General features: G+C 45.5%; 2 protein-coding genes across 2 annotated transcripts in view; both read right to left on the reverse strand.

Moving 5' to 3' along the window:
- The window catches only part of LOC115385939 (NACHT, LRR and PYD domains-containing protein 12-like), a 226,843-nt gene that overhangs the window by 40,422 nt on the left and 174,412 nt on the right, over positions 1-12,009 (reverse strand). The window lies entirely within an intron of this gene.
- LOC115385971 (protein NLRC3-like) lies at positions 130-8,979 on the reverse strand (the record flags this gene model as incomplete). The annotated part of the gene is made up of 4 exons (XM_030088101.1): positions 130-1,034; positions 1,324-1,497; positions 2,234-2,407; positions 7,946-8,979. Coding segments are annotated over 4 exons (1,392 nt in total), but the record flags the coding sequence as incomplete, so codon positions are not given.

Genomic DNA, 12,009 nt, shown 5'->3' on the forward strand with positions numbered 1-12,009 from the left:
ATTGGGCTTTGAGGATCTGTCTAACTTTGACAGGGCGTACAAAAGGCATGAAAGCTAATAGAATTTACATACAAAAAACAGATTACACATATTACAATGTATGCTGAAAATGAGCTTCCCCTCTTTGGAAGACCAGCAGCCGCCACTGGTGTTCAATGTTTTCAGTAAAAAAAAAAAAAGAGAGAGAGAAAAAAAGGTGAATTGATTACTGACTACTGTACATCACATATCTGACTGTTCACTGGAGTTACGGTACAAGTGTTCACAGTTCTGAAGATCCATCTTCCACAGCACTGGGACTTCATTACTGGGTTTAGAGTGCTGTCCATGGTCCTGAAAGTTTGTACCATACAATCAAGGTGAAGCTTCAGATATATACATATTTTTTTTAAGCCACATGTTTTTTTATGAATAGTCGAGCCTTACTGGGACATTATTTTGGTTCAAATGCAAAGTTATTTCATTTCTAAACTGCCTTCGGTCTGAATAAAAACAGACCTTAAACAGCAGTGATCGACCAGTTTGAAGATTAATAACAGACATTGATGTAATTACTGTGGATGTGTATCGTGAACGTAACAAAGAACTTAATTAAGAAGCTTAACTTCTCTGTGAAGTCTGTCAGTTTTCTAAACGTATTAATTGAAGTGAAACACAATCTGTCTTTGTCTGGAACAGGTCTGCAACCTTCTTAACATGGAGGCTAGTTTGAAATTCTCCTGTTAACCAGTGAGTCACAATCAGCAGCAGACTAAAACTGAAGAAATAGACTGGAGCTGGACCTTAAGACTTCAGTTGGCTTCAAATAATTACTGGCAAAATGAAGTGGAAAAATGACAGAGGAGGGGGAGATACAGTTCACACACTGTGATGATTCTCTGTCACATTCAGAGGAACCCTGGTTTGATGTTGGACTCTCACAGCTTTTCACACTGCAGATCTTCTGCTGGTTCCTCTATTGCTCAATGCTGGATGAAACTCTGCTCTCAGTAGATCTTCAGGACACAAAACGTCCTCTCTGCTCTCACATCCACCTGCAGAGAGATGAGAGGAGATGATCAGAGTCTCTGTGAAGCAGTGAGGACTTCAGTCCTGTTCAGAGCAGCAGTCATGAAGGACCACCACTGTCAGACCAACACAACAAGCCTGTGGCTCCTCTGATTGGCTGACTGTGTGTCCTCTGCTGTCTAATCCTGAAGCTGCTCAGCGTTCTCCTCTCACAGCCTCACTGAGAGTCAAACACTGGATCTTTGTTCTCACACTGACTGTGTTTAGTCCAAACCTGCTGAAAGCAGCATGGACTCACTCCAACCATCTACTGACCTCAGAGTCTGCAGGCTGCAGTCTGGACTCTGCTGGAGATCAACCAGCTGCTGCACATCTGACTTCTGCAGCTGGTTGTAACTCAAGTAGAGCTCCCTCAGGTGGGAGGAGTTGGACTTAAGAGCTGAGGCCAGAGAAGAACAGCCGATGTTCGACACACTGCAGTCCTCCAACCTGAATAAAGAGAGAACTCAGCAGAATCAATGAGGAGGAATCAATCAGATGTGTTGATGGAGAAATGAGCAGCTCCACATTACTGAGTCCTGATCAATGAGCTGCTCTGTTGTTGTGGATCTTCATCACACACATCATCCTCATGTCAGCACAACATTCACACACCTCCTCATGTCCACACACACCAGTCAGCTGCTGCTGAGCTCAGTCCACTCTCTCACTGCAGGATCAGAGTCTCAGATCACAGCTGCTGACAAACATTTCTCCTTCTACAACAGGAACAGACAGTCAACTGACCTCAGAGTCTGCAGACGACAGAGTGGACTCTGCAGAAAACCACACAGCTGCTCAACTCCTGAATCCTGCAGATGATTTCTACTCAGGTCCAGATGTTTCAGGAGGGAGGGGTTGGACCTCAGAGCTGAGGCCACAGAAGAACAGCTGATCTCTGACAACCTGCAGCTCCTCAACCTCAAAGAGAGAGATAGGTAGGATGAGCAGACAAAGTTTGATGTTGAAGTCATTAAGAGCTGAACAAGGTTCAGACTGCACCAACAAACACCAGGAAACAAAGGAAAGTTTACTCTGACTGTACAACTCTTGATTCAACCTGTTTTATTAGTTGATGAGACCTGATGGAAGGAATTCACTACACACACACAAACGGTAAAGTCCTCCTCATTTCCTCTCAGTGACTTTATTTCCAACAGATTCTAGCTTCAGACAGTGAACTGACCTCAGAGTCTCCAGTTTACAGTTTGGGCTCTGTAGTCCAGAACACAGAGTCTTCACTGACAGATTCTTCAGGTTGTTGTAACTCATGTCCAGATATTTCAGATGGGAGGGATCAGACATCAGAGCTGAAGAGATCACTTCACAGTCAGAATCAGAGAGCTCACAGTATGAAACTCTGTAATGAGACAGAGAGAGACAGGATGTTGCTATGACAGAAGACACTTTATTGGATTCTTCCTGTTGGACATCTGAGCTTCAGCTCATCTTCTCTGTTTTTTTTTTCAACTCAATTCAATTCAGCTTTATTTATGAAGTGCCAATTACAACATAGCCATTTCTAGACACTTTTACAGACAAAACCCAACAGATCCACATGAGCAAGCATAGGCGACAAACTCCCTTTTAAAAGGAAGAAATGTTTGCAGAACCAGGTGGCGGCTTTCTGCTATTCCGGTTGGGGTGAGGGGACAGAAAGAGAAGGAGATAGGACAGACAGGTACATTGTTTGTATCGACATACATTTCTTGTATGAGCAGAGAGTACATAGACTACTAGAGAAACAATGCTCGATGACACGTTAGTTATGAAACATTACATGAAGGAAATGAGATAAGCGAAGGAGAACTGGGAGCTGGTTCCACATGGTAGGAGCCCGGGGTTAAGTAAACCGCTTGCACCCACTTCGTCCGGGCTGTCTCATTCAATCAATGGATCAGCTGTTTTGATTGATGCCCAGTTAGAAACTGTTTGCACCCATTGGCCCTCATTTATCAAACGGTCGTACGGCAGCATACGGGCCATATGAAAGACGGGATCTCCATTTATCAATATGATTGTGATCGTATGGAAAGATGAAATCACGACAGGTCTGACATCATGTATGCAAGCTTGAGTCAGTGTGGTTTTGCGGTGCAGCGCAGGAAAACCTGGCGGAGCGTGAAAATAATTAAAGTATTAAAATAATAAAAGAATAAAAAATAAAATAATGCCCTTACAGAATATCTGAATATCTAATAAAATTCCCCCTTGTGGGATTAATGAAGGATTTGGTAACCCTTTACTTGAAGCACCCCTGTATAACACATTATAAGTACATTTTTGGAATACTACATTATAGCACTGTTTAACTATAGTTATAAACACTCCGAAATGATCACAATGTTTTATGACATCAGGACCTAACCCTGACCCTAACCCTAACCCTATGCTGTACAGTGAGTTATAAAGCATTATGAGTGTTTATAACTACTCATAATGTGTTATACCAGGTGCTTCAAGTAAAGTGTTACCAAGGATTTTCAAAGTTTAATAACTCTGCTGGTCCATCCTGCCACGGAGAGGAGTGCTGTTTTAAGAGTGCGCAAAGACGCACACGCTGCAGAACGCAGCTTCAGATGCTCAGACCCAGCGGGGGAAACGCTGCTGTTTAGCCCCGAAAGGTGTGTGACTTTATTTTAGCCTGTGCAGTGTTACACATATTGTGTTGGCTGTCATTGGCCGACTTTTCATGCACTGGCGCCACGACAGGACCCGATGTGGGAACCAGCGGAGGCTCCACTGGGGGCTGGATGGAGGAGACAGAACCTGATGAACCACTGCAGCGTAAATATACTCTAAAGCAGGGGTCGGCAATTAGCGGCCCGCAGAGTTGGGTATGTAACGACAAGTAACGAGCGTTACAAGTAGTTAAATTACTTTTGATGGGAACGAGTAGTGTAACGCCACTACTCCTTCTAGATTGGTAGTTAAACTAGCGTTACAAATGAAACGCTACGATCGTTACTTTTACAATGACTGCAAATAGAGCAACCAAAATATTATTATTTAAGCAGAGTTTTTTTAATTACCACCAGTAGATGGAACGGTGGCCTACGAGCAACTACTCGCTATCTCTTCCGGGTCAGGGCTGATGGAACCGTCAGAGTAAAATTGGTTGCCTTATATAAATTTGTGCCCCACTGACAACACTGCACTCCCTCCTACTGTAAATGCCACTTTTAAATGAATACTCCGAAGATTAGGGACCCACGCCCTTTCCCTATCATTGACAAAGTTAGACAAGCTCATAAATACCTGTGTCTCTGGTTCCCAGCTGTTAGCATTGTAGTAGCTTAGCTCAAAGCTTAGCTGGAAGTCAGTCAGAGCCGGACTACGCAAATGGACAAAATACTCCTTCCAGTGGTCCAGGGGATGGCGTATTAGCATGTGAAGTAAATCCGAATGGTTATAAATCATTTTAAAAGACGTGTTTTTCTTTTCAATCCGTTAAAAAAAAACGTTTTGATAAACACAGATCTGCGCATGCGCAGTGCTCCGCGGAAAGATAAAAGGGAGCACAGCTCCGCGCAGCACTATGCAGTAACGAGTAGTGTAACTTCGTTACTATTTCCATGGAGTAATCAAGTAGTGTAAGGCACTACTTTTTTCAAAAGTAACGAGTAATGGCAACTCTTTACTTTTTTGAGTAACGGACCCCAACTGTGGCGGCCCGCAGGCCAAATGTGGCCCGCCGAACCATCCAATCCGGCACGTGAGAGGATTCCAACACCAGTGCGCACGAACGCACGCACGAACGCACGCACGAACGCATGCACGAATGCACAAATTACCCCAGGCCCTCGAGCGGACGCACGCACCCCAAATTGACAGTTCTCCCTCCTGGTCTGCGGGTGCATGCCTCAGCCGCCGCCATTGCCCCCCCACCACGCGATCCGCGGATGTATGCCGCACCTCTGCCATCAACCGCCCTAACTTTTATTATATGAATTTAGCTTTGGTTAAGTTTTTTGGCTCTGAAACCCTGAAAAACTTACCTAGTGAGTTGAAATGATGATATGTTGTAACGTAGACATGGAGCTTTCCAAAAGGGTATAGCATATCAAGATCAGAGGAAGATCAATTGTACATAAATAATTAAATGAACAAATGAAATTAAACAGTAGTTTAGGTTGAACTTCCATTTATTCACAATAGAGAAAATATAAAAAGAACAAGAAATATTAAGATATAAAAATACAAAAGGAACAAAAATCAATGCCTTTACTCTGGTTTGACCAACCACTCCTCCATCTCCTCAAGGTGATGGGTGTTGCCCTTCAGAAACATCAGCCTCTCAAAGTTGGCTTCTGACAGGGTGGCTCTCTTGGCCCTCAAGATGTCCTTGCCTATGGAGAACAGGAGCTCCAATGCAGCACTGGATGGGATAGCTGTGTTGTACTTGATGAAAAGGTTGATCAACACTGGCTCACCCAAGAAGGCGACGTCAGTCAGGACCTCCTTTGAGCCATGTGTTCATCAAGTTCTGTGCTTTGGACTTCATTGACCTGTGGCTCCTGCACGCCTGGGGCTGAGTGATGCTGCTGAAGAAGTCATCATCCTCATCCTCATTGCTGGTGGTGCTGCTGCCCTCCTCAACGGTGTCCCTCAGGGCTGTCTCCACAACATTCTCCCTGGCCTTCTTCACCCTGCTGAGCTGGCTGTAGTTATGTTTCTCCAGCCAAAACAGGCAAAACTTGGGGTGGAAGGCAGCTGCCAGCTGGCACTCCTGGTCTTCTAGGAGGGGCCCAAACCTTTTTGTGATGCCTGCCTGTATCGCATCTACCAGGTTGCTGCAGTACAGGAGGCCTTTGGACTTGGCCTCCTTCAGCTTCACGATGGTAGGTGCTACAGTTGGCAGAAGGCTCCCGAGATAGGCCTGGTCCTCTCCCTGGATCTTAATCAAGGCCTTGGCAACACTGGACATCACCTGGGCATACTCCTTGAGGAAGTCGATCTCAGAATCAGGGAAGCTCTGCAGCTTCAGCTGCGTCATCACCCTGTGAACAGCTCCCCTCTTCTGCTGCAGCAGGTCGTTGAGGACAACAGCAGAGTCATAGGTGGAGTTCCATCTGGTATTGTTGGGGACGACCAGCCTCCTCTTCAATTCGTCCAGAATGTAGTCTGCTGGCACCGTGCTGCGGGTCTGCTGGTTCCACAGTGCCTGTGCCTTGGCTATGGCCTTCCTGTAGGCCGACTTTAACACAGTGCTGCCAAGCGCCTTGTCGGCATCCACGCTGGCCACCAAGCTGAAGGTGTGGGCTGCACACTTCATGTGCACTGGCAGGTTGTGGCCCAGGCCACTGGACCCGTCAAAGGTGGCCTCAACAGAGATGTACTCCACCTCATCCATGGCCTCGGCCTCGGGATCCACATCCTCGATGCCCTCCACGTCAGGATCGGCAGCAGACTCAGGAATGTCTGGCAAGAGATCAGCTTCTGTGCCAAACTGTGAAAATGCCTTTACGAAGTTGCTGCCATTGTCTGTTGTGGTCCTGGTCACCTTGTCCTGCATGTGGAACTTGTAATGGATGTCCACCATGGGATCAGCGAGAACATCAAAGGTATGATGTCCTCTGAGCCGAGAGCAGGCCAGGACCGCATGCTATCTTGTGCAGGTATTGGGGTCCAGCCAGTGTGGTAGCCAGCGCTGGGTGGCTCCTCTTAACGTGTGACTTAAAGTTGTAGAGGCTTGACACGTGTCCCTTGATGGCAGTCTCCTTGGGCTGGCACAAGACACACGGGAAGAACAAGACACTGGCGTTTCTCTCATCCACTGACTTAAAGACAAAGAAGTCCTTCAGGTGGGGCCACGGATTCTGAGGCTTGTCCTGGTGGACCCGGCACTCAGTCTGAGCAGCCTCTACCTCACACACAGCCGCTGCAGGCTCTGCAACAGGTCTAACATCCTCAGGCGGAATGTCTTCACTTTCCATTGCAAAAACTTGTAGCAATGACTTGTAGACTCTGTCTCTGACGAGCCGGCGCGTCAAATGCGCACACGTGCGACATTTGTTGACGCCGTGCCATGACACAAGCACGTACGTGAGTTGTTCAAATAGCCCCGGAATCTAGAGTTCCGTGGAGTTCTAGTGGAAGCTAATTAGTCCGCTAACGGTTTTCAAAGTTAGCTGAACAGCTAATCCGCTAATGAAAATGTTAGCTTTGCTAATTAGTGGTTAGCTGATTAGCGGACTGCGCCCACCACTGGTTGACACTTTTTCTGCAACTTGATGGCAACTCTTTTGAACAATCGCACTTGAAGCACGGACTAAAGGTTTTTCCTTATGTCTGATTTCTTGCTTGTGTTGTACGTCACTCTGGACAAAAGCGTCTGCTAAATGAAATTGTAGAATTGTAGAATATTTCAGGGTATAACATTGTTAATGACGATCAAATTCAGCCGCCGCATTTATCAACATCCAATCATTCAAGGGCTGAGATGGGTGATGTACGAAAGTTTCGTTAATGCCACGTGAGTCCCGTCGTACGATGAGCTCACCGCTCAGATTTAATAATAATAATAATAATAATAAACTTTATTTGTATAGCACCTTTCAAGATCATTGAGTCACAAAGTGCTTTACACATCATAAACAACAAAGGATAAAAAACAGAACAAAAACAACACAAAACGGGAAAAGAAACAACAGAATCACAGAAAAGCAAGTCTGTAGAGATGCGTCTTGAGCTGCTTTTTAAAGGAGTCGACAGTGTCCGCTGATCTTAGATTAAATGGGATCTTAGATTTACACCTGTTTGAAAGCTTGTTTGACAAATGACGGCCATTGAGGCCAGGTCTTCATGACGGGTCATTGAGGAACATCTCCATACAGTAGCTACGGGAAGTACTTCCTACAAACATCACTGAGATATTGATCATGACATGTGGACTCACCGAAACTTCCTGCAGTTCCTTACAGCTGGGATCAGTCTCCTTCGTCCCTCCTTTGATGTGCAGTAATTCTGCAGGTCCAACTCCTCCAGAACCTGGTCTGACATCTGCAGCATGTAGGCCAGAGCTGAGCAGTGGATCTCTGAGAGTTTCTTCTCTGACCTGTTCTCTGACTTCATGAACTTTTGGATCTCCCGATGTACTGAGAGGTCCTTCATCTCCATCAGACAGTGGAAGATGTTGATGCTTCTGTCAGGAGACATTCCATGACTGTTGATCTCCTTCAGGATCTTGATGGCTCTCTGGATGGTTTCTGGACTAATCTCGGTCTGACCCAGCAGACCTTCTAAAAGTTGCTGGTTGGATTTCAGAGAGAGGCCATGAAGGAAGCGGACAAACAGGTCCAGGTGTCCATTCTGACTTCTCAGGGACTTCTGCACAACTTTATGAAGAAAGATGTCTAAAGAGTTGAAAGCATCATCATCTTCCAGGAAGGTCTTCAGTATGTCTGTCTTCCTGTTGGTGAAACAGTGGAACATGAAGACCGAAGCCAGAAACTCCTGAACACTCAGATGGACGAAGCTGTAGACAGCTTTCTGGAAGATCACAGACTCTCTTTTGAAGATCTGAGTACAGATTCCAGAGTACAGCGAGGCCTCAGTCACATCCAGACCACACTGCTCCAGGTCTTCTTGGTAGAACACCATGTTTCCTTTCTCCAGATGTTTAAAGGCCATCCTGCCCAGCTTCAGAAGAAACTCCCTGTCAGCCTCCGTCAGCTCCTGTGGACCCGTCTCAGGTCCTTCATGATACTGGAGCTTCTTCCTGTCTGTCTGAACCAACACAAAGTGGGAGTACATGTCAGTCAGGGTCTGGGGCAGCTCTCCTCTCTGCTCGCTGCTCAACATGTGCTCCAGAACTGTAGCAGTGATCCAGCAGAAGACTGGGATTCCACACATGATGTGGAGGCTCCTGGATGTCTGGATGTGGGAGATGATTCTGCTGCTCAGCTCCTCATCACTCAGCCTCCTCCTGAAGTACTCCTCCTTCTGGGCGTCAGTGAAGCCTCGCACTTCTGTCAGTCTGTCCACACATGTTGGAGGGATCTGATGGGCCGCCGCCGGTCGGGAAGTGATCCAGACCCAAGCCGAGGGCAGCAGATCCCCCCGGATGAGGTTAGTGAGCAGCAGGCTGACTGAAGACTGCTGGGAGACGTCAAGCAGCCGCTGGCTGCTGCTGAAGTCCAGAGAAAGTCTGCTTTCATCCAGGCCGTCCAAGATGAAGAGCAGCTTGCAGACAGCCAGCTCCTCTGCCGTCAGCTTCTGGAGCGTGGGATGGAAAACAGCCAGAAGCGAGAGGAGACTGTACGGCCGCTCTCCCAGCAGGTTCAGCTCCCTGAAGGAGAGCACCACCAGCACACTGACATCCTGGTTCTCCAGGCCCTCGGCCCAGTCCAGAGTGAACTTGAGCACTGAGAAGGTTTTTCCACTGCCGGCCACGCCGCTGGTCAGAACCACTCGGATGTGTCTGAGCTGCTGGGCTGAGGCTTTGAAGATGTCCTGAACCCTGATGGCAGTGTGATGGAGGCTCTCCTTCCTGGAAGCTGTCTCCAGCTGCTTCAGCTCAGGTTCCCTCTGAAGCTCCTCACTGAGTCCCTCTGTGATGTGGAGCTCAGTGTAGATCTTGTTGAGGAGGCTTCCTCCTCCTGCTTCATCACTTCCTTCAGTCACACGTTCACATCTCCTCCTCAGACTCTTCTTATGTTCTTCTAGAAGCTGCTGCAGACCAACACCTGCTCAAAGACAACAACAACAATCAGACTGCACACAAACAACAAGCTTTCATGACTCTACAACACAACAAGTCCAGTGAAGACAACCCAGTCCCTCAGCAGACACATGTCCACTCTTGCTTGGTGCAGCGACGCTTCTGGATCTTTCTGGCTGCTCCTCACAGACATCACTCCTCTTCTTCTCTCTGCGGACACCAAGAAACATTTACTCTGAGTCACACAACACACAGCAAAGACACAACGATCCAGCTTCAACCGTCCCGCTGCTTCATAATATTGGAGCTGAACCTGAAACACATCATGTTTCATGCTGGTTTGATGGAAAAAACAGGAGACACATAAGATTTCTTACTTTGTATCTGACGGTCCAGGTTCAGCACTGTAGTTTGGAGGATATTCTCTGGACCGGTCACTCTTCAACGACAACCTGCTGGAACCTGAAGACTCTGCTGTGTGTCTAAGCTGCTGGTATCTACAGACACACACACACACACACACACACACACACACACACACACACACACACACACACACACACACACACACACACACACACACACACACACACACACACACACACACACTCCTCTTAATGATTTCACTTTAACCACACGATCTCAAAGTGTCATCTGCAGGTAAATGGCGGCCCAAGGCAACATTTCTGGCGGCCCACAATGAATTACAGTTGTTAGTTTAAACCCAGCTGTACATTGCTTTGTTTTTGTATTTGTATCTATTATTATCTCCATTAGCAGGAAGAAGAACAGCTAATCTTCCTGGAGTCATCACCACAAGACAATAGAGCATGCTCCTCACATACAGTATTTTTACTGTATGTGAGGACGTTTTTAACAAAAATAACAAATGACAATCCCCCTTTCCCTCCAACACTCCCCACAGTCACACCCATTCACACACTCACACAAATGAAAAATAATGAAAAGGGAATGCACATGAAGTTATACACATTTCAGGTATGGCACACCCTCCATACCTGAAAACAGAACCCAAATCCTACTGCTACTCCTGTAGTACAACAGATACCTAAATCATGTATCAACATTACAGCAATTGGAAATATCTATGACATTACACTGTAAGAAGATACCTTTTCAAAAAGATTTTAAACTGACATTTATTGTTTACATTAATGATATGTCTTGGAAAACGGTTCCAAGCTGCCATAGCTCTATACATAACAGTATTTTTCCCATGATTTGTTTTCACTGTGGGTAATTCAAATCTACCTTCTGCAGCATGTCTAGTTTCAGGATGGTGTACACCAGAACTAAAGCGCAATGTTTGATCAAGTACAGTTGGGAATTCCATTGTAATAATATTTCTAGTCAAATTTAGCAGTTAAACTGTAAATCTTTCCTTAATATTTAGCCAAGACAGAGCATTATGCATCCAGTTCACATTAGTTCTGCGTTGACACTGAAGAGCAGAGCGCGCTGCTCTGTTTTGCACTATTTATAAGGCCATCAGGTCAGATTCAGCAGAACAAGACCAGACTTCAGAACAATAATCTAATTGCGACAGTACAAGTGTTTTTATCACATCAGAGGTCATGTTGAGCGGTAACAAACGAGAACATCTTCGAACCATTGAGAGACTCCTGCCCATCTTATGTACTACTGTCTGAATATGTTTAGACCACGATAGTTTGTCATTTACAAGTATTCCAAGAAGTTTGGTCTCTTGTACCTGCTCAACATTGACATCTTTAATGACCAGACTCAGTTTGGGTTCATTCATCAGCATATTCCTGGTACCAAACACAATACACTTTGTTTTGCCTAAATTTAAAACTAACTTATTATTTGTAACCCACTCAGCTACCATTTGTAAATCACTCATCAAGGCAATTCCTAGATATTCTATTTTAATTTCTGATGCATAAATAGTTGAGTCATCAGCGTACATTGTATTTTTTGTTTTTTGTAACACTAAAGGCACTATCTGTAAGTACACTATCTGTATCTGTATCTGTATCTGTATCTGTTTATCCATCCAAATTATCTGTATCCGTATCTGTACTCGGAGGGGCGTGGCCTAAACCGGAAGTGGGTGTGGTTTAACCGGAAATGGGGTGGGGCAGAGATTGGCACACTATTTTAAGTCTGAAATTGATATGGATTGCTCAGAAGTTGCTATATTTGTTCTTTATTTGAAAACTATTTACAGAACCTTTTCAATGATACAATGTACAAGTTTTTTTTTATTTTAGTCAGAACATGAACATTTAAAGTTATATAAATGATTATTCATTCAC

This window comes from Salarias fasciatus, chromosome 3 (genome assembly GCF_902148845.1).
Source record: "Salarias fasciatus chromosome 3, fSalaFa1.1, whole genome shotgun sequence".
In the NCBI taxonomy this organism is placed as follows: Eukaryota; Metazoa; Chordata; class Actinopteri; order Blenniiformes; family Blenniidae; genus Salarias; species Salarias fasciatus.